Source organism: Aethalodelphis obliquidens, unplaced genomic scaffold (genome assembly GCF_003676395.1).
Source record: "Aethalodelphis obliquidens isolate GAN/ISIS:26980383/991018 unplaced genomic scaffold, ASM367639v1 scaffold40, whole genome shotgun sequence".
Classification (NCBI taxonomy): domain Eukaryota; kingdom Metazoa; phylum Chordata; class Mammalia; order Artiodactyla; family Delphinidae; genus Aethalodelphis; species Aethalodelphis obliquidens.
The window spans coordinates 1,200,934-1,225,438 of record NW_020837984.1 but is presented as its reverse complement, the minus strand read 5'-3'; the positions used below and the strand labels follow the sequence as shown (position 1 = coordinate 1,225,438).

Below are 24,505 nucleotides of genomic sequence, written 5' to 3'. Positions count from 1 at the left end.
ATATATGCTCTGGAATCAGAGCATTTGGATTTACACCTGGATTTGCACATTGGCTGCCCCTCAATACCTCTAGTTCCTTGGACATATTACTTGATCTCTTTTGCCCTCAGGTTCCTCATCTATGAAATGAAGATAACATATGAAAATAGATGATATAATGAATACAGAGCAGTTAGCACAGAGTAAGTACTCAAGTTTCATTATCATCATTATTTGTGTAACTGGCGACAGATACAACCAACATAGGCACGTCTCTGTTGATACGGGTGTTCCTTTTAGAAACAAACTACTTTCTGCTTCTCCCCCCGCCCCCAATTCTGCAACCACCAAGCCCCACAGTCTGTTCTGGTGTCTCTCATCCCACTGTGCTCACTTCCTGGGTCTCCCACCAAACCTAGTACCATCTTTTGCACAGGACCCCGAGTGCTGGCTCCCTTTCCTTACCGTCGGTGCTCCCAGGCCCTTGTACCCTGGCGCCGGGGTGCAGCTGGCCTTCCCAGGAGCTCCCAGTGCCCCCATCCACAGGTCTTCAGTCCCCGTGATGCCTCCTAAGCTGGAGGTCGGCTCCACTTGCACTCTCCCTACGAGGCTGGATGCTTCATCGAGTTTTGGTTTTTCCTTTTTCTTTGTAAGCAAAAAGGGTGGAGTTGGAGCTGCCTGGAGGGTGAGCTTTGTGGTTTGGGCTGCAGAGTGGGGGGAGGGTGAGTGTGGGTCCAGATGGAGGGGGAGGAAGAGGATGGATTGGGAGCGTTGACCTTCGGGGCGTCTCACAGGAATCAGGCGCAGGCACTTCTGCCGCCACCGCCCTTCCAAGAAACAGCCCCATCTCACGAGATCTCGGGAGTTCTGCGGAGGCGGAGGCTTCCTGGGATGAGAGACACCTGCGTGCTCCAGGTGCCAGTGAGGACGCTCCAGTCAGAAAGGAGTTTGGCTCACACCACCAATCAAGCAAATCTCAATCTGCCTCACCTGCCCTCCCCCCACCCCCTACCCCCCACCGCCAGCCATAGTCACAGGGCACTCTCCCCAGGGGCCTGGCCAGGCGCTGGGGACCAGGCTGTGGCCCAAAGGCTGTGCAGTGGGGAGACTGCCTGAGTTCAGAACTTGGGAGTGAAATGCACGCAGGTGGGCCGAAAGTCTATCATCTTTCAGGAAGAGGAAGGACAAATCCAGTATCTGCCATGGTCCAAGGCTGCAGCAACCCTTATGCACCATGTCACTGCACATCCTCGGGGGGCCAGTTGTTCCTCCTGGCAGCAGCGAGCTGTCTAGAATTCACCCCAGGAGACCATGGCTGCCTTTTCCTCAAGCCTTTCCCCTGCAGCACCACCTCAGGCATTGCTCTCCCTTTCTGACCCAGTCCAACTGCCTGCGCCCTGCGATGGGTGAGCCGGCCTCTCCAAGCAAGCCCCTCCATCAGGAAACGTGCTCCTCTTTCGAACTCTGTCAGGGAGTCTATGGGCCCGGGCCTGCTCTGGACGGGAGAGTGTGGGGTTTCCCGGGAAGGCAAACAAGGTGCAGGTGATTTCCTGGCTTCAGCTGTGATGGGAGTGAACGTGGGTCTTGATGGAGGGGAAGGGAGGAGAGGATGGGCTGGGATGAGAAACACCTCGGTGCCCCGAATCTGAGTTGGCCATCTTAGTACTTGCTGGAAAATATATCCTCTGGGATCGTTATGAGGAGTAAAATAAAAAGAAGACACACATAAAAGGGTAGCTTTTTCACAATAGGTGACTCTTAGAGGCTTTAAAACATTTTAAGCTTGTAGAACACTTCAGCATTCACAGTTGGTGAGAGAAGACCAATAAAGTATAAAAGTACCCCCTCAATATCAATTTTGCTGGGATACCTCTGGTCCTTGATACTTTCTAGATGTCCTAGAAAATTGCAAGTAGATTATGGAGTGTCATACTTGTTTCATTAAAATAGTGGATGGAAGCAGTCTTATGAAAACCCTATGACAATTTAGTGTATTTTAGTTCATTCATTCAACAAACCCTTATTTAAGGACCTATGAAATGTCAGGTGGTGCCATAGATAACAGAAAATACACTGCCCTTCTCTCAAGAAGCCCACCTTAAAAGGAAGGACAGACGTATAAAATAATAACGGGCAGGCCAGGGCAGCCGTGAAAGCCCTTTTAATCGGGCCAGAAAGTTCGGGCATCACTGACAGTCAGGAGCAGGATACAACATAAATAGTTTCACATGTCAGGAAGGTAACCCTAGTAGCAGTGAGGAACAGTGGGAAGAACAGATGGGTGAGGGCTGTTAAGAGAGGAAGCAGAGAGGCCAGAGACTAGGTGAGAGAGAGTGAGGTACGACAGGGGCAGAGAGGAGGGAGAAGAAGAGTCAAGAGATATGTAAGGGAAAGAGAGCAAGAGAGAGACAGGGTGAGGGTGTTTGAGGCTAAGGAAAAGCTTGAACATGTCAAACCTGACAGCTTTTTGCTTAGGCAACTGGGTTGATAAATCACAGAGCTTGGCAGCATTAGAGTCTGAAACCCGATCCTGGGAAAAAGATGGCCTTAACTCGACCTTAGTCTCTGCCAAAGAGACTCCCCAGGTTTACACCACACCTGAAGTCCCAAGAGCTATGAAGAAGAGGATTTGATGAGACTGTCTGTTCCATGAGGGCAAGGGCTGTTTCTATCACTCTACATGGTTCCTGGAACATCGTGGCAGAGTAAGCATTAACAAGGTGCTTGCGAGAGGAATGCTGGACATCGAGAGGTGAGAAGGGAGGATGGCCAGAGCGTCACCATGCTGCTCCCCCATCCCATGCCTTGGGCCCCCTCCCTTGGGAACAAACAGATGTCAGAAACTGAGCTGGAAAAGATAAAAGTCAGAACAGCTGAGCATTTTGAAAATGACAAAAATAACATTTCTTGGTTGAAGGAAGCCATGTGGTTGACAGGGTCTTGATGCTCTGGCCGGGTGTCAGGCCTGTGCCTCTGAGGAGGGAGAGCCGAGTTCTGCACATTGGTCCACCAGAGACCTCCCGGCTCCATGTAATACCAAACGGCGAAAGATCTCCCAGAGATCTCCATCTCAATGCTAAGACCCACCTCCACTCAACGACCAGCAAGCTACAGTGCTGGACACCCTATGCCAAACAACTAGCAAGACAGGAACACAACCGCACCCATTAGCAGAGAGGCTGCCTAAAATCATGTTAAGGTCACAGATACCCCAAAACACACCACCGGACTCGGTCCTGCCCACCAGAAAGACAAGATCCAGCCTCATCCACCAGAACACAGGAACCAGTCCCCTCCACCAGGAAGCCTACACAACCCACTGAACCAACCTTAGTCACTGGGGGCAGACACCAAAAACAATGGGAACTACGAACCTGCAGCCTGCAAAAAGGAGACCCCAAACACAGTAAGTTAAGCAAAATGAGAAGACAGAGAAACACACACAGATGAAGGAGCAAGGTAAAAATCCACCAGACCAAACAAATGAATAGGAAATAGGCAGTCTACCTGAAAAAGAATTCAGGGTAATGATAGTAAAGATGATCCAAAATCTTGGAAATAGAATGGAGAAAATACAAGAAACGTTTAACAAGGACCTAGAAGAACTAAAGAGCAAACAAACAATGATGAACAACACAATAAATGAAATTAAAAATTCTCTAGAAGGAATCAATAGCAGAATAATTGAGGCAGAAGAACGGATAAGTGACCTGGAAAATAAAATAGTGCAAATAACCACTGCAGAGCAGAATAAAGAAAAAGAATGAAAAGAATTGAGGACAGTCTCAGAGACCTCTAGGACATCATTTAACACACCAACATTTGAATTATAGGGGTCCCAGAAGAAGAAGAGAAAAAGAAAGGGACTGAGAAAATATTTGAAGAGATTATAGTTGAAAATTTCCTTAATATGGGAAAGGAAATAGTCAATCAAGTCAAGGAAGGACAGAGAGTCCCATACAGGATAAAGCCAAGGAACAACATGCCAAGACACATATTAATCAAACTATCAAAAATAAATACAAAGAAAAAATATTAAAAGCAGCAAGGGAAAAACAACAAATAACCTTATGGGGATTCCCCTGTATGTTAACAGCTGACCTTTCAGCAGAAACTCTGCAAGCCGGAAGAGAGTGGCAGGACATATTTAAAGTGATGAAAGGCTAAAACCTACAACCAAGATTACTCTACCCAGCAAGGAACTCATTCAGATTTGATGGAGAAATTAGAAGCTTTACAGACAAGCAAAAGCTAAGAGAATTCAGCACCACCAAACCAGCTCTACAATAAATGCTAAAGGAACTTCTCTAGGCAGGAAACACAAGAGAAGGAAAAGACCTACAATAACAAACCCAAAACAATTAAGAAAATGTAATACGAACATACATATATATCAATAATTACCTTAAATGTAAATGGATTAAATGCTCCAAAAAAAGACATAGACTGGCTTGATACAAAAATGAGACTCATATATATGCTGTCTACAAGAGACCCACTTCAGACCTAGGGACATATACAGACTGAAACTGAGGGGACGGAAAAAGATATTCCATGCAAAGGGGAATCAAAAGAAAGCTGGAGTAGCAGTTCTCATATCAGACAAAATAGACTTTTTTTGTTTTTTGTTTTTTGTTTTTTTTTGCGGTACATGGGCCTCTCACTGTTGTGGCCTCTCCTGTTGCAAAGCACAGGCTCTGGACGCGCAGGCTCAGCGGCCATGGCTCATGGGCCCAGCCGCTCCGTGGCATGTGGGATCTTCCCAGACCAGGGCACGAACCCGTGTCCCCTGCACTGGCAGGTGGACTCTCAACCACTGTGCCACCAGGGAAGCCCCAAAATAGACTTTAAAATAAAGAATGTTACAAGAGACAAGGAGGACACTACATAATGATCAAGGGATCAAACCAAGAAGAAGATATAACAATTATAAATATATATGTACCCAACATAGGAGCACCTCAATACATAAGGCAACTGGTAACAGCTATAAAAGAGGAATTGACAGTAACACAATAATAGCAGGGGACTTTAACACCTCACTTAAACGAATGGAGATCATCCACAGAGAAAATTAATAAAGACACACAAGCTTTAAATGACACAGTAGACCAGACAGATTTAATTGACATTTATAGGACATTCCATCTAAAAACAACAGAATACACTTTCTTCTCAAGTGCTCATGCAACATTCTTCAGGATAGAACATATCTTGGGTCACAAATCAAGCCTTGGTAAATTTAAGAAAATTGAAATCATATCAAGTATCTTTTCTGACCACAATGCTATGAGACTAGATATGAATTACAGGAAAAAATCCGTAAAAAATACAAGCACATGGAGGCTAAACAATACACTACTAAAGAACCAAGAGCTCACTGAAGAAATCAAAGAGGAAATCAAAAAATACCTAGAAACAAATGACAATGAAAACACGACAACCCAAAACCTATGGGATGCAGCAAAAGCAGTTCTAAGAGGGAAATTTATAGCAGTACATTCCTACCTCAAGAAACAAGAAACATCTCAAATAAACAACCTGACCTTACACCTAAAGCAATTAGAGAAAGAAGAACAAAAACACCCCGAAGTTAGCAGAAGGAAAGAAATCATAAAGATCAGATCAGAAATAAATGAAAACGAAATGAAAGAAACAATAGCAAAGATAAATAAAATTAAAAGCTGGTTCTTTGAGAAGATAAACAAAATTGATAAACCATTAGCCAGACTCATCAAGAATAAAAGGGAGAAGACTCAAATCAATAGAATTAGAAATGAAAAAGAAGAAGTAACAACTGACACTGCAGAAATACAAAAGATCATGAGAGATTACTACGAGCAACACTATGCCAATAAAATCAACAACCTGGAAGAAATGGACAAATTCTTAGAAAAGCACAACCTTGTGAGACTGAGCCAGAAAGAAATAAAAAATATAAACAGATCAATCACAAGCACTGAAATTGAGGCTGTGATTAAAAATCTTCCAACAAACAAAAGCCCAGGACCAGATGGCTTCACAGGCGAATTCTATCAAACATTTAGAGAAGAGCTAACACCTATCCTTCTCAAACTCTTCGAAAAAATTGCAGAGAGAGGAACAATCCCAAAGTCATTCTACAAGGTCACCATCACCCTGATACCAAAACCAGACAAAGATGTCACAAAGAAAGAAAAGTACAGGCCAGTATCACGGATGAACACAGATGCAAAAATCCTCAACAAAATACTAGGAAACAGAATCCAACAGCACATTAAAAGGATCGTACGCTAAAATCAAGCGGGGTTTATCAAGGAATGTAAGGATTCTTCAATATATGGAAATCAATCAATATGATACACCATATTAACAAACTGATGGAGAAAAACCATATGATCATCTCAATAAATGCAGAAAAAGCTTTCAACAAAATTCAACACCCATTTATGATAAAAACCCTCCAGAAAGCAGGCATAGAGGGAACTTTCCTCAACATAATAAAGGCCATATATGACAAACCCACAGCCAACATTTTTCTCAATAGTGAAAAACTGAAACCATTTCCTCTAAGATCAGGAACAAGAAAAGGCTGTCCACTCTCACCACTATTATTCAATATAGTTTTGGAATTTTTAGCCACAGCAATGAAAGAAGAAAAAGAAATAAAAGGAATCCAAATTGGAAGAGAAGAAGTAAAGCTGTCACTGTTTGCAGATGACATGATATTATACATAGAGAATCCTAAAGATGCTACCAGAAAACTACTAGAGCTAATCAATGAATTTGGTAAAGTAGCAGGATACAAAATTAATGCACAGAAATCTCTTGCATTCCTATACACTAATGATGAAAAATCTGAAAGATAAAATAAGGAAACCCTCCCATTTACCACTGCAACAAAAAGAATAAAATACCTAGGAATAAACCTACCTACGGAGACAAAAGACTTGTATGCGGAAAACTAGAAGACATTGATGAAAGAAATTAAAGATGATACAAACAGATGGAGAGATATACCATGTTCTTGGATTGGAAGAATCAATACTGTGAAAATGGCTGTACTACCCAAAGCAATCTACAGATTCAATGCGATCCCTATCAAACTACCAATGGCATTTTTCACAGAACTCGAAAAAAAAATTTCACAATCTGTATGGAAACACAAAAGACCCTGAACAGCCAAAGCAATCTTGAGAAAGAAAAATGGAACTGGAGGAATCAGGCTCACTGACTTCAGACTATACTACAAAGCTACAGTAATCAAGAGAGTATGGTACTGGCACAAAAACAGATTATAGATCCATGGAACAGGACAGAAAGCCCAGAGATAAACCCATGTACATATGGTCACCTTATTTTTCATAAAGCAGGCAAGAATATACAATGGAGAAAAGATAGCCTTTTCAATAAGTGGTGCTGGGACCACTGGACAGCTACATGTAAAAGAATGAAATTAGAACACTCCCTAACACCATACACAAAAATAAACTCAAAATGGATTAAAGACCTAAATGTAAGGCCAGATACTATACAACTCTTAGAGGAAAACATAGGCAGAACACTCTATGACATAAATCATAGCAAGAATCTTTTTGACCCACCTCCTAGAGAAATGGAAATAAAAACAAAAATAAACAAATGGGACCTAATGAAACTTAAAAGCTTTTGCACAGCAAAGGAAACCATAAACAAGATGAAAAGACAACCCTCAGAATGGGAGAAAATATATGCAAATGAAGCAACTAACAAAGGATTAATCTCCAAAATTTATAAGCAGCTCATGCAGCTCAATATCAAAAAAAACCAAACAACCCAATCCAAAAATGAGCAGAAGACCTAAATAGACATTTCTTCAGAGAAGACCTACAGATTGCCAACAAACACATGAAAGGATGCTCAACATCACTAATCGTTAGAGAAATGCAAATTAAAAGTACAATGAGGTATCACCTCACACCAGTCAGAATGGCCATCGTCAAAAAATGTACAAACAATAAATGCTGGAGAGGGTGTGGAGAAAAGAGAACCCTCTTGCACTGTTGGTGGGAATGCAAATTGATACAGCCACTATGGAAAACAGTATGGAAGTTCCTTAAAAAACTAAAAACAGAACTACCATATGACCCAGCAATCCCTGAGCATATACCCCGAGAAAACCATAATTCAAAAAGAGTCATGTACCACAATGTTCATTGCAGCTCTGTTTCCACTAGCCAGGACATGGAAGCAGCCTAAGTGCCCATCAACAGATGAATGGATGAAGAAGATGTGGCACATAGATACAATGGAATATTACTCAGCCATAAAAAGAAATGAAATTGAGTTATTTGTAATGAGGTTGATGGACCTAGAGTCTGTCATACAGAGTGAAATAAGTCAGAAAGAGAAAACAAATACCATATGCTAACATATATATATGGAATCTAAAACAAAAAAAGTGGTTCTGAAGAACCTAGGGGCAAGACAGGAATAAAGACACAGACATAGAGAGTGGACTTGAGGATACGGGGAGAGGGAAGGGTAAGCTGGGACAAAGTGAGAGAGTGGCATAGAGATATAGATACTACCAAATGTAAGATAGATAGCTAGTGGGAAGCAGCCACATAGCACAGGGAGATCAGCTCGGTGCTTTGCGACCACCTAGAGGGGTGGGATTGGGAGGGTGGGAGGGAGACCAAGAGGGAGGAGATATGGGGATGTATGTATATGTATAGCTGATTCACTTTGTTATAAAGCAGAAACTAACACACCATTGTAAAGCAATTATACTCCAATAAAAGATGTTAAAAAAAAACAAACAAGGTGCTCGCTGAAGAGGGAGTGAAGGAGGCCAATGGTCATGGCTGCCGTTTTGCCTCTCGCTCCTGCTGCAGGCACAGGTTCTACCCGGGACTAGAAAATAAAGAGGATTGAGCATATTTCCCCTAGATGCTGAGAGGCACTTTCAAGAGACACAAATGAAACTCTTTTGCTGTGATTACAGCTTCTAATAAAAATGCTTGAGAGACTTGGTAAATTTCTGGGGTTCTAAAAAACAAAGAATAAAAAAATTGCTATTCCAGTTAATTGTTCTAACTATAATTTCATGATTCTTGACTTTTCTCATTCCTTGAATGAGGGGGGAAATGAAAAAAACACTTTCAACAAATCTTTAGAGAGGCCTTCAAAATAATTTATCAGTGTATGTTACTCAATTATCAGGGTGACCCCAAAACATCCCATTATGGATTTGAAATATTTTTACTCTGGTTTTTATCGTCCTTTTCGTTCATCTTAAAGCACATAAATTTATCACATTTATGAAAATGTCCATACTGGATTTTTTTCCCCAGAAGTTTCTTTAACACTGTTCTTTAAACCATCTTTTCCCAGCCCATGATATCCCATTTATCTAAGTTCCTCCTTTACCATTTGAATAGATTAACAAAATTATCCTTTTCTCCTTTTATAAGCCAAGTCTCTGACCTCACTTCTCTGGCTTGCATGCAACAATGCAGTGACTCATAATGTTCCTATTTATCCACGTCCACGGCAAGATCAGGGCAAACAGACAACCACCTCTACTCACTTTGCCATTTTCCCATCAGCTTCCCAGAAACTTCACTCCTTCCACCTGGGTAATAGAATGACAGCATCCGTGTATCTTTTAGAGCAGAGCCAAGTTGCATTTACTTACTTTTGTTTTAAATATGTCATATCATTCAACAGCAGTTTTTAATCCTCATAAGAAAGCAGGGGAAAACCCCAGCAACCTTAATCACTGGATTTGCACATCAGGTATTGGTAATAAGGGTGCAGTTACAGGAGCATTTATTTAATAAGCATATTTGAAGCTACCATCAAAGTATCTATATTCACTTCTCACTTCTCTGCATTTAGGAATTCAAGAATTTCATGAAAAGTTGTTTTGAGCAGGATCTGCTTTCATCTAATCCCAAAACATATTTGGAATTTTAGTTCAGAAGCGTTTAAATGAGATAGATAGATAGATAGATAGATAGGTACAGATTCCAAATTGGCCCCCTACTGCATACTTCAAAACTGCTCTTTCCTTCTCCTACAGAGATGCCCTAAGCATAAGAAGCTACCCTAAGTATTGCCTTTAGATCAACCAACAGATTATAGGAGGGTGTGTCTCCTTATCCTATTAAGGGGCCGTGATGAAAACTATCATGCCCCCTGAATTCCTTCTGATAAGATTTCTTCAGAAATGGCCAATTGTTGTGTTCTTCCGTGAAGAAATTACAGAAGTGGAAAGTACCACCACTACACAAAATATCTGGTCCACTCTGGGCTTCCCATTGTCTTCTTTACCATAACATAGTGTTGCGTTCTTTCTGTGACTGGAAGTATCGATACCGCTTACTTATATTTTATGTCTTCCATTTGAGAGTCCATAAAGCCAAATCTCTGCTTTTCTAAGAAAACTTGCACATTACAAATTTTACAGATTATTATGGCTACAACAGCAATGTCACAGTGTTAAAACTTTCAAAATTGACTCCCTTTCACTGAGGGTCTCAATACGATGGAGGTCTCATTCCACACCTACATAAAAAGGTTTGGTGTCCTTTCCTTGGTAGTTTATTGCATTGATTGTATTGTACACATGGCAACAAAAAAGGGACCAAGCTTTTAAAGAACTGCTTTTCTCTGTGTATATATAAATCTGGTTCCATTGGGAAATCCCATCTTCTGTTGCCATAGCAATAGAAAGCACTGCAGAGGACTTTCATCACCCTATCGGGGAGAAGGAATTGATTTGTTTCTCCAAGGGCAAAAGCATGTCTTTCTGATGTCAGATAAGATCAGGAAGATTTCCCAATATGTTGTGTGGGGAGAAAATGAGAATTAACAGGGTCATGAAAAGAGGTAGCCTTATGAGGTTAAACAAAAAACTCTCAACAACACTAATCATTCTCAATTCCTGAAGGCAAAAAAAAAAATTATATTTGAGTACTTGTTCCAAGTGCAGCATTTAAAAAATGTTCATGATTTGGACTTTGCTTTTTAAAGCCTTATTTCATTTTTGCTCAGGCTGCTTTAGGGATTCTCTCAGTAATAACTTTATACGGTAGTAGCTTTTTTTTTTTCCAGTAGTCTCACCAGGAAAGCATGAAAGCCTTGTCTCTCCCTTCTCTGAAAATAACCCTGAGAGAATTTTCCAGTGTTGGAGGTATAAGTGCATCAAAGTGATGATTAGGCTGGACTGTCTGAGAGCAGCGGGGGAGGCTGCTGCTTTCTGGGCTGAAGAGGTAGTGGCCCAACCTCAGTGGATGCTCACCTGTGAGAAAGAAAAGGCAAAGGAAGACTTCTTTGAAAATAGTGGGCTGGTGGTAGTGGGACCTCAGATGGGGGTGGCTGTGCTTCAGTCCTTGCCCCCAGAGCTGCACTTGGCACTGGAGTACCACCACTGGGACTGTGATCTCATCTCACACCACAGAGAGGCCCTCTAGGTGGGCCTGGGCAGGACATTTGGAGTGAGAGCAATGTCAACAGACCACCAGGGTCCACTGCCATTGTCCCTGAACTGTGTAAGCCCATGGGTACCTGTATAATCCGTGGTTGAGCAGTGGTCCCTCAAATTGGACTTCTCAACAACCTTGATGAGTGGTACATCTAATGAGAATTAATGTGATTTAGAAAAATAAAGACACACAATAACTCTTGCATGCTGAGTGTTGCCACACGGGTATTGGTATGGAAACATATTCTAGTAATACCTTAATACCACATAAAAGAATGGCTAAGGGCATAGTAGTTTGGCTGCCTGAGATCAAAGCATGCAGCAGCATGCTGGAGCCAGCAAGAACTGGTTGTTAAATTTCAAAAATTTTGAATATCAGTTGTTAAACACAGCCACTGTTTACAATTAAATTATATAAACTTGCAACTAAATAAATTATATTAAAAACAAAGGTAGGGCTTCCCTGGTGGTGCAGTGGTTCAGAGTCCGCCTGCCGATGCAGTGGATACGGGTTTGTGCCCCGGTCTGGGAAGATCCCACATGCCGCGGAGCGGCTGGGCCCGTGAGCCATGGCTGCTGAGCCTGTGCGTCCGGAGCCTGTGCTCTGCAACGGGAGAGGCCCTTGTACCGCAAAAAAAAAAAAAAACAAAGGTAACCTACCTAAGGAGGTAAAAGACCTGTACTCAGAAAACTATAAGACATTGATGAAAGATATCAAAGATGACACAAACAGATGGCGAAATATACCATGTTCTTGGATTGGAAGAATCTACACTGTGAAAATGACTATACTACCCAAAGCAATCTACATATTCAATGCAATCCCTATCAAATTACCAGTGGCATTTTTTACAGAACTAGAACAAAAAAATCTTAAAATCTGCATGGAAACACAAAAGACCCTGAATAGCCAAAGCAATCTTGAGGGGAAAAAAGTGGAGCTGGAGGAATCACACTCCCTGACTTCAGACTATACTACAAAGCTACAGTAATCAAGACAATATGGTACTAGCACAAAAACTGAAATACAGATCAATGGAACAGGATAGAAAGCCCAGAGAAAAACCCATGCATATATGGTCAAATAACCTATGAAAAAAGAGGCAAGGATATACAACGGAGAAAAGACAGTCTCTTCAGTAAGTGGTGCTGAGAAAACTGGACAGCTACATGTAAAAGAATGAAATTAGAACACTCCCTAACACCATACACAAAAATAAACTCAGAATGGATTCGAGACCTAAATGTAAGACCGGATACTATAAAACTCTTGGAGGAAAACATAGGAAGAACACTTTCTGACATAAATCACAGCAACATCTTTTTTGACCCACCTCCTAGAGTAATGGAAATAAAAACAAAAATAAACAAATGGTCCCTAATGAAACTTAAAAGCTTTTCACAGCAGAAGGAACTACAAACAAGATGAAAAGACAACCCTCAGAATGGGAGAAAATATGTGCAAACAAATCAATGGACAAAGGGTTTATCTCCAAAATATATAAACAGCTCATGCAGCTCAGTATTAAAAAAAACAAACAACACAATCCAAAAATGGGCAGAAAACCTAAATAGACATTTCTCCAAAGAAGACATACAGATGGCCACGAAGCACATGAAAAGCTGCTCAACATCATTTATTATTAGAGAAATGCAAATCAAAACTACAATGAGATATCATCTCACACCAGTTAGAATGGCCATCATCAAAAAATCTAGGAACAATAAATGCTGGAGAGGGTGTGGAGAAAAGGGAACCCTCTTGCACTGTTGGTGGGAATGTAAATTGATACAGCCACTGTGGAGAACAGTATGGAGGTTCCTTAGAAAACTGCAAATAGAACTACCATATGACCCAGCAATCCCACTACTGGGCATATACCCTAAGAAAACCATAATTCAAAAAGAGTCATGTACCACAATGTTCATTGCAGCTCTATTTACAATAGCCCGGAGATGGAAACAACCTAAGTGTCCATCATCGGATGAATGGATAAAGAAGATGTGGCACATATATACAATGGAATATTACTCAGCCATAAAAAGAAACGAAATTGAGCTATTTGTAATGAGGTGGATAGACCTAGAGTCTGTCATACAGAGTGAAGTAAGTCAGAAAGAGAGAGACAAATACCGTATGCTAACACATATACATGGAATTTAAGAAAAAAAAATGTCATGAAGAACCTAGGGGTAAAACAGGAATAAAGACACAGACCTACTAGAGAATGGACTTGAGGATATGGGGAGGGGGAAGGGTAAGCTGTGACAAAGCGAGAGAGAGGCATGGACATATATACACTACTAAACGTAAGGTAGATAGCTAGTGGGAAGCAGCCGCATAGCACAGGGAGATCAGCTCGGTGCTTTGTGACCGCCCGGAGGGATGGGATGGGGAGGGTGGGAGGGAGGGAGATGCAAGCGGGAAGAGATATGGGAACATATGTATATATATAACTGATTCATTTTGTTGTGAAGCAGAAACTAACACACCATTGTAAAGCAATTATACTCCAATAAAGATGTTAAAAAAAAAAAAAAACTACAATGAGGTATAACCTCACACCAGTTAGAATGGGCATCATCAGAAAATCTACAAACAACAAATGCTGGAGAGGGTGTGGAGAAAAGGGAACCCTCTTGCACTGTTGGTGGGAATGTAAATTGATACAGCCACTATGGAGAACAGTATGGAGGTTCCTTAAAAAATGAAAAATAGAATTGCCATATGACACAGCAATCCCACTACCAGGCATATACCCTGAGAAAACCATAATTCAAAAAGACACATGCACCCTAATGTTCACTGCAGCACTATTTACAATAGCAAGGTCATGTAAGCAACCTAAATGCCCATCGACAGATGAATGGATAAAGATGTGGTACATATATACAATGGAATATTACTCAGCCATAAAATGGAACGAAACTGGGACATCTGTAGAGACGTGGATGGATCTAGAGACTGTCATACAGAGTGAAGTAAGTCAGAAAGAGAAAAAGATATTGTATATTAATGCATATATGTGGAACCTAGAAAAATGGTACAGATGAACCGGTTTACAGGGCAGAAATTGAGACACAGATGTAGAGAACAAACGTATGGACACCAGGGGGGAAAGTGGCGGGGGGTGGTGGTTGTGGTATGATGAATTGGGAGATTGGGATTGACATTTATACACTAATATGTATAAAATAGATAACTAATAAGAAAAAAAAAGATAAGGTGATAGAAGGTAAAGCCTGGAGCTTTTGTAGTAGTAGGAGGAGTTGTGACAGCAAAAACAAACACAATTTTGGCTTATGTTATAAAATAATGACTCAATCTTTAATGGTCTAGGAGCTGATCATAGAGTTTTCGTATCCACACTCCCTTCCTTATGTTTGTCAACTGCATCATATAATAGTTTCTATATAAGAGAAATTTCTAGGAAGGAAGAACTCCAATGACACACTAGTTGACAGATATTATAATGGCAAAACACTAAACTTACAATTTTAATTCTTTGGGGTTGAGATCATTCAATGCTAAAGATCAACATTCATTAAATAAAGACCCTAAATCAGTGCCTGACATATATTAAATGGCAATAAATATTAACTATTACAATTACTATGATAAAAAAGAATAAAACAAAAAATAAAAACAAAGGTAATACATACTAAAACTCATCACTTCCTAATTATTTTACTAATTTTACTATTATATATAGTCTTAAGGCTATTGATCGCCAGCCTAACTGTATGGTAGAAATACTATATAGAATGATGTACCTCTGCACATCTCTTTCCAACTGTTTTCAATGATGTCACATTAGTGGTTTGAAATCAGCTGCTGTGGTTTTACATCATGGAAATCAACAAATGCTGCAAATCAGCACTTGATTTGTTGTTTTATCAGTTGTCTAGACTTAAAATATAGAAGGATAAAATGTGAACAATGCAGAATAAACTTAAAAGTGTGTTATGTTTATAGCTGTTACATTATGAATAACACAAAAAATTGAGAAAATATTCTTCCAATATTCAAAAAGTATTATCCAGTTAGCAAGTAAGTCGTTCACATCATTGGCTAATGATTAAAGTTCTGACATAAGTCTTTGTTGCATCACTTTTCTCTTATCAATATAAACAAAAATATCAACTAACATTCATGTCAGAACTATACTCATTTGTCAATGATGTGAGGGACTTCATTTCTGAACTAGATAGTAATCAAGCATTTATTCCTCATCTGATTTTGTCAAATCATGGTTGAACTGCAACCATAGGTTGGCCACAGATACAAGAGTTCAGCAAAAAGCAAGGAAAGAATTTTATGACAATTAATTGGCTATATGGGATTTACAATAAAGAGTATTATATATTTCATTATTATTTGTAAATTGTGTGCAACACATTTATATCAGCAAAATTTACAAAAAACTTAGGAATGTATATACATACATACATTTTCTCTTGGAGAGCTTGTTCTTAAACAGTTATCAGTACATCACTGAAGCATATCTCCTCTACTTACTGGCATGTAAGTTTCTCACAAATCACCTTCAGCAAATTACTCAATCTCTCTGTGCCTCAGTTTCTCATCCATAAAATACGAATAATAACAGTACCTACCTGAAAGAAGGTAGGTACTATTGTGAGGATTTAATAAATTCTAAAACAGTAATTAAAACAAGAGTGCTTAAAACATAGTGAGCAGTATATATGTGTCATTAGTATTAACTAACTGCCATGTGATAGAATCTGCTCAAACAATCACATGTGAAAACCCTGAGGATTGGCATTCTAAGACAGAGAAACTCATGTACATAGAGAGCTACTGTGAACTAATCTCCAAAGTTTAAAAATAAGACTACCCTCTGAGAATTAAACTGGTAAAAACCACATGAAACGGACAAGATTGGTTATCTAAAGAAGTCATCGAAGGAGAAAATATCCCAGGCAAGAAGTTTGAAAATTGTATCCAATCATGATTGACAGTGAGAGAATCTAGACACTCGAACACTGAAATCAATAAATATGAGCAGAATGTTAATAAAATGGGAAGTTCTGTGTAAAGCCTTTGTAAAAAGGAGTCACAGTTAAGAAAGTAGAGTGTTGGCATAAGGATAGACATATAGATTGATGGAACACTATTGAGTCCATCAATAGACTCACACTTATATGGTCAACTGATTTCCAATGAAAGTGTTAAGGTAACTCAAAGGGGAAGGATAGTTTTTTCAATGAATAATGGAACAACTGGATATCCATATGGAAAAAAATAAACCTCAACACTTCTCTTCATTCACAAAAATTACCTCAAATGACCAGAGATCTAAATGTAAGAACTAAAACCATACAACTGATAGAAAAACACATGAGAAAACCTTTGTGACCTTTGAAAGACAATGATCTTTTTAGAGAAGAAACAGAAAGCATTAGCCATAAAAGAAAACAATTGATAAATTGGGACTTCAAAATTAAAACTTCTGCTCTTTGAAAGACACCATTAGGAAAATGAAAAGGGAAGTCATAGACTGGTAAAGAAAATTCTCAAAGGACTTGTACCCAGAACATACAAAGAATGCTTACAATTCAATAGTAAGAAGACTACCCAACTTAAAATATGGCCCAAAGACTTGAATACTGTCAAAGACAACTAAATTGAAAAGGCTGACAATATCAAGAGTTGCTGAGGATGTAGAGCAGCTGGAACATACACACATTGTTGACGGGGATGTAAAATGATCAATCACTTTGGAAAGTAGTTTGGCAGTTTCTTATAAAGTTAAACATACAGTTACCATATGACCTAGCAATTTCATTCCTAGATATTTACCCAAGAGAAATAAAATTATGTCTCTAAACAAAGACATACACAAATGTTCATAGCTGCTTTATTTATAATAGTCAAAAACTGGGAATAACTCAAATATTCACCAACAGGTGAATGGATAAACAAATTATTGTATATTTATACAATGGAATCGTTTTCAGCAATAAAAAGGAATGAACTAAGTACTGATACACACAACAACGCAGATGAATCTCAAAAACATTGTACCGAGTGAAAGAATCCTGGAGCATTCAGTGGAATACTCATGTCACTAAGATCTTCATCATACAAAGTTAGGAGCCCAGAGACACTGTCTATAGTTGACCCCAAAAATAAAGATATAAAAATATAAAAGCTACAAAGGTAAATGTTAAGGGAATTAAAAATATGAAATAACCCTTTGAAGAGGATAAGAGAAGGGATGTAAGAATGGCATGTGTAAGCTACATTCTCATGTGTCTTGAAAGGAAGTTGACCATGTCTAAAACAGATAAATCAAAAAATAGCAATTAATCAAATTTTTTTGAGATGTAGGTACGTAACCACCAGAAAAAAGTCATAAGAATTAAAAGTGTTCCTTTGGAAAGTGGATTGGGGATGGGAAAGGGTGGGGCAGGGGCAGTTTTTCAATATAAAGCCTTCTGTAATTTTTGATTTGTGGGTCAATATTGCTTTGATACAAACATGAAAATTAAAAGAGATAAAAACAAAAATAAAATAAAAAGTTACAGAGAAATAAAAGTTGATTAACTTATACAAAAAAGACCATATCTGGTGGTTGAGAAGTTTTCCACAGGCAGGAAGTAGGAAGGGATGTCTGATGACTATATCAGATTTATCAACCACCAGATGTTCTCATCAAGTATAATTGTTACCGATAAAATGAATTTAACCAGCATGGTTAGTCTTACAATTCATTCTTTGAAAAACAAGAAATAATACCTTAAGACTGTAACACAACAATTTGGTAATGAGAAGTTTCACGAATGAAGGGGGTCTATGTGAAACTCAGCTTTCTGGAGCTATTCATCTCTTTTTTCTTCTTCAAGTAAGGAGCATGACTCAAGCATTGAGGATTATATTTGGCAGAAGTCCTGTTAATTTAGGATAATTAAATATGCCAGTCATGTGTTTCAGTAAGGTCTGATTAAATACTTCAAAGAAGTCATTAGTGAATTCATCTGGTCTAGTGGCTTTGCCAGATGGCAAAATGTTACTACCTCCGTTTTGTTCTTGGAATATTCTATCAATACCTCTATTGTATCATAGCATGCAGTTATTTTCAGGGTAAGTCCTAATTTGCTAGTTTACATTATCAAAGAATCTGGAAGGTGGAAGGCAAGCCTGACAATTGTGTTACACCATGCCAACTGAGCCACAAGATTTCAAGGCTGTGTTAAACGGCCTCTTGTTCTACTGTTAAATTCAAATGATTTCATCATTTCCGTTTCCTCAAAAGGCTCTCATCAAACATTTCAGATGGTGCTCCATTTGTGACTAGAGAGTCAGAACCACAGTGAGAAGTAACCAGTTGTATTTCACACCTATGAGATTATAATACTCCAAGATGAGGAGAACCCTGGAAGTACTTCCTCCATGGGGATAGTCATCTAGATGGAAAAGTGACCAGTTTTGATTCTTTAAAATTACAGAGTTGTACAGCTTTGTGAGAGCACCTTAAAATGACAATCTTAAGTTGTTTTGGTTCTTTGACCATGCAGAAGTAACCTTTGACTTAGCAATTCCCTAACCAGCTGGGTCAAAATGCAAGGTATTCTCCAAAGCACTGACAATGGCAACTTTAATACAGTCACTTCACCAGTTGGTGTCTAACGTAAACACTTAAACCCAAGTGTAAAGTAACTAGGGGCTTGGAGCTGCTGGAGGAGGGTCTGAAGGTGGCTTGATGAAGATATGAAGCAAAGATAAAGCCTAGAAAAGAGCCCAACATTTTATTGCCACTCAACCTCCAACCCCTCAAGTATATCCTAAAGCTAAGCATTAGGCTGAGCTGAAGCCCCACTCTTTCCTAATAAAGGCCAGAGTTGCATATCTAATTGACTGAGTTGGCTGTGATCAGATGGAATTTATATTCGGGGAACTGTTGCTTCCAAGGCTATCCCCTGAGTATCTGGGAACTAGGGGTACCACACTACAGCAACTCTTGCATTGAAGGCTCTTGGTTACCAGTATGACCTCTTCCCTTTGTTTTTATTTTATTCCTCTTCCTTCCCCTCTTTCCTTCCCTTTAAAGTTTTACTCTGTCTTTACATTGGATTTTATATTTTATCCAGCATTTCTATGTGTTTGGATAGGAATGGAGAGGGTGGGAAGGTATGTGTCTCTGTCACCTCTGTACCACATGTTGCCAGAACTGGAAGTCCATGCTTGGCACTTCACCATCACCCTCAATTTTCAACAGCTGAATTTTATCATTGTGGAACTACCACTGTGAACATGGCATAAATGACTAATTCAAACCTTTTTAAGATTCCATGTGCGTAAGAGCATCTGTATTTCCACCGAGTACAGAGATTGTTGCAGACTGATGGCCCCGCCCCTGCTACTCTCTCATCACAGCAGACACCTTCTGTGAAATATGGGCAACAGGCTAGAGAGATCAAAATGGGGTTCAGGGTCATCCATCTTCAAACCACCTGTGCCCTATAGTAAAGTGAGAGTCTGTGAGAGGCCCAGGCAGAAGGGGCCAGGATGAGCAAACTGGCTTTTTCATGTGGGTCCCCATTAGGGTGAGGAAGGGGTGATTTCCATAAGAAAGTGCTGAGCAAGTGCCTAGCACCTCTGCCCTTAGGAGATGAGATGCAGAAGGGTAGTATCAAACCTCCTGGCTCTCAGGACAAGGACTAATGGCAGCATGGACTCTGCTGTGCCAGAAGAGAAGGGAGGAGCACCCAGTCACCCTCTGATGAGGGTGCTATCCACCAATAACGGGTTATTGGCTATCCACCAATAACGGGTTACTAACCAAAATATATAAAGAACTCATGAAACTCAACAACAACAACAAAACAGACAACCGATTTAAAAGTGGGCAGAGGAGCCGACTGGATGTTTTTCCAAAGAAGACATACAGATAGCCAATAGGCACATGAAAAGATGTTCAACATCACTAATTATTAGGGAAAATGCAAGTCAAAAACCACAATCAGATATCGTCTCATGCCTGTTAGAATGACTATTATCAAAAAGGCAAGAAATAAGAAGTGTTGGCAAGGGTGTGGAGAAAAGAGAACGTTATACGCTGTCAGTGGGAATGTGAATTGGTGCAGCTGCTATGGAAAACAGTATGGAGATTCCTCAAAAAATTAAGAACAGGGCTACCATATGATCCAGCTATCCCACTCCTGGGTATTTATGCAAAGAAAATGAAAACACTAATTTGAAAAGATACATACACCCCTATGTTCATTATAGCATTATTTACAATAGCCAGGATATGGAAACAACCGAAGTGCCCATCAAGAAATGGATGGGTAAGGAAGATGTCATACACACACACACACACACACACACACACACACACGCATGCACACACACATGCACAATGGAATACTACTCAGTCATAAAAAAGATGGAATCTTGCCATTTGCAACAACATGGATGGACCTTGAGGGTATTGTGCTAAGTGAAATAATTCAGACAGAGAAATACACTGTATACTTTCACTCACATGTGGAATATAAAACAACAACAAAAAAAAACCCCACAAAAAACCCCCAAATACATGAACAAACCAAACAGAAACAAACAGGTAGTTACAGAGAATAGAGTAGTGGTCACTGGAAGGGAAGTGTTGGGTGCGGGGAGGGTGAAATGCGTAAATGGGATCAACTGTATGGAAATGGATAGAAACTAAATTTTTGGTAGTGAACACACTGTAGGGTATACAGAAGTAGCAATATGTTGTACAGATGAAACTTACATAATATTATAAACCAATGTTACCCTGATAATAAATAAACAAAAAGACATATCCAATCTCTGAAATGTCTCTTGAGCTGTTCCTTCCTTTGTTATTTTTCTGACTGATCTATCAACTACAAAAAGGAGTGCCAATACCTCTCACTGATTGCAGATGGGTCAATTTCTCCAAGTAGTTCTGCTGAGTTTTGCTTTACATTTTTAGGCTATGTTATTAGGTACATACAAGCTTAGAACTTTTTATCTTTGTAGTAAGTAAATTTATCATGTAGTTACTCTAATATTTGATCTTGCTTTAAATTCTATTTTATCAGATATTAACTGGGCTGTATCAGCTTCCTTTCAGCTAGAATTTGTCTGGTATACTTTTCCTATCTTTTTACTTTCCATTTTTCCATGTTCTTAACCTTTAAGGGTGTCTCTTGCAAAAGCATATAGCTGGGTTTTAAGAGTTCAGTCTATTTGTATTTAGTGTAATCACTGAAATATTTGGGTTTGTTTCTACCACTTATTTTATGCATTATTCATCCTGTTTTTTCTTTTCTAGTTTTTCTTCCCTTTTTTACCTTTTTTTGAATTTAGTTTTCTTATTCTATTTTTCCACCGTACTAGTTTAAAAGTTGTTGGTTCCTTTTCTATTCCTTTTGTGATTATTCTAGAAGGGTTAATATGCCTTCTTACAAAAATCTAAAGTTGAGAATTATCTGTACCTTCCTCCTTAACCATATAAGAACCTGAGAACACTTTAACTCCCATCTTGCCTAGCTCACATTCTAATTCTACCATTATTTGTTGTTTTTTTTTAACATACAAGTTACACATTATTGTTATTGTTTCATGCAATTGATGTTTATTTAGTTATCTACACATTTATCAATTACTTTGCTCACATTTCTCTTGCCTCTCAGACAGTTCATCTAGGATCATTTTCCTTCTACCTGAAGTATATCTTTAACATTAATTTACTGGAGGTCTGAAAAAGTTCATGTTTAACTGAGACACTGTTTTGTCCCTGTTCTTGAAATACAATCTCACCAGATACATAATCCTTATATGCCCTCTCATTCTATCCTCCATATTTTTAAACCTCTCTGTCCTAGACAATTTATTTAGATATATCTTCCAATTCACTAAGTCCTTCTTCAATTGTGTTTAACCTGCTATTTATTCTGAAGTTCTACTGGTTCTTATTCAAATCTTAGTTGTTTTAAAGAGGGTCTTGTTCCTAATTTATATTTTAATTCCTTCTTTTATTTTTTTTAAACATATAAATCATACTCATTTCCAATATCTAAAGTTCTTTGTGGACCTGATTCTGTTGCCTGCTTTTCTCCTGTCTGCTCTTATGGTGTCTTATTTTCTTATAGGTAGCATGATTATTTAAAATGAAAGCTAATGCTTCTTGGAATTTTATCTGTGGGAATTCTTTGAGACTCAGGGTAAAAGTGCATTATTCCTCCAGCAGATCTGCATTTGCTTCTCTGGGCACCTGGGGACACCACTGTCCTAGGATCATGTGTGAGGTTTTGTTAGACCACACAGGAAGTGTGAATTTGTGTTTCCAGTCTATATGACAGCCAACTTGTGATCATGAATTTTCAAGAGGAAAATTTTATTTTCCCTTCCCCACTTCCCCCTTGTGCAAGGGAGATTTTTTGTTTTGTTTGTTGGCTAATACACTATTATAATTTGGGTCCAAGTCTTCATGGTTCTAATTACACCAGCATCTACCATTGGATGCCCTGTTTTGTCTCCTGTCCCCTACATCCCACAAGGCCCTCCAAATGGAAGGCACATGACCTCTTCCAAATGGAAGAGTTCAGCACATGCCCCAGAGGTAAGACCATCTTGAGTATTGACTTATCTTTCTGGGTTTCAATCTTCTATTCATTTTCAGCCTCTTTGTATTCCTTGATTTATCATCTCAGAAATAAATTTTGAACTGCATTTTAATATTTTATCTAACATTTTAAATTGATCTCAACGGGAGGACTGTTCAGGTTATCTGATGGTGCATGCTACTAAAAATATGAAGTTTGTCTGTCCCTTCCTTTGCAATCCCACTACCACTGCTGTGGTTTAGGCTCCTTCCTACTGTTTAGAAATCACTTTGTAATCTTTTACTCCACTTATCACAATCTACCTAGAATTATAATTAGGCCTGTTTTAAAACATGTGTCTCTCATGTTGTGAGCTCTACAGGGACAAACAGTACAATTTATTGATTATTATTTCACAATGCCACCATCCACACAAGCACACACACTTACATACTCACACTTACACATGCACACTCACCCACTCACACATACTCATCCACTCACCCTCATACACACAGACTTACATGTTCTTATCCACACACACTGCATAAAACTGCACCGTGCATAGGAAATGCTCGATATAGCCTAGTTGAATCAAATTTCATTTTCACATCTTTAACTTCTAATACCTAACTTAAGTCTAAATCGCTGGTTTTGTGAACTCTGTGATTTCTGGATTTGGCCATCATCTGGGATTTTGTTCTGAGTACATACTATAATTTCATTGATTTCTGCTTCTTATCTGTGACCCTGCTTGGAGAGAGTGTGTGCAATGGATAAGACAGACCTGCATTTGGTTTGAATCTCTACCATTTACTGACTGTGGGAAGGTCAAAAGTTAAATTATGTCTCTGGGTCTCAATTTTCTCATCTGCCAAATGGGGTAAATGTAAACACTTAGTACAGGATCTGGGACTCAATGAGTACTCAATACATAGTAGCTATAAGTGACAAGTCCCTTTAGCATGACAACTAAAATTATTTATTATCAAGTGAACCAAATTAAAACTTAAACATACTAGATAAGTTACTTATTTTGATTTTCAGACGTGGAAAATAAAAACTGAAATGAATATCTTTTTCTCACTTTTTCTCTTACTGGGATCATTAGTTCCAATTCAGTGATTATCAGTATTTTAAAAGAATGTTAGCTACAAGAGGGCAGGGATTTTAGTCTGTCTTTTTTCATTAATGACATTGGAATAGCAGAGTGCCTAGTATCTAATGGATGCTTTATGAATATTTGTTGTATGAGTAAATAAGTAAACATACATAGTTCCAGATACCTGAATAAAAGTAAGATGGATGAAAAAACACATTAAATGATATAGGCACCTTTCATGCATATAATTCCTGACAAGAAAGATCATGAAAAATGTCATTTGTACTCAATATTAATAGTTCCTCAAAAATATTTATTTAAAATTATCCAGTAGCTCAAAATCCAATTTTTAAAAGTGCCATTCTGAGAATGATGGCATAACACTGTAATTC

At 39.0% G+C, this 24,505-nt stretch overlaps 1 protein-coding gene across 1 annotated transcript in view; it reads right to left on the bottom strand.

Annotated features, from left to right (window-relative positions):
* The window catches only part of EML6 (EMAP like 6), a 280,775-nt gene that overhangs the window by 181,170 nt on the left and 75,100 nt on the right, over positions 1-24,505 (bottom strand). Inside the window, exon 2 of the mRNA XM_027131630.1 lies at positions 445-683. Within this exon, the coding sequence (XP_026987431.1) occupies positions 445-683 (239 nt within the window). The remainder of the gene's footprint in view (positions 1-444; positions 684-24,505) is intronic.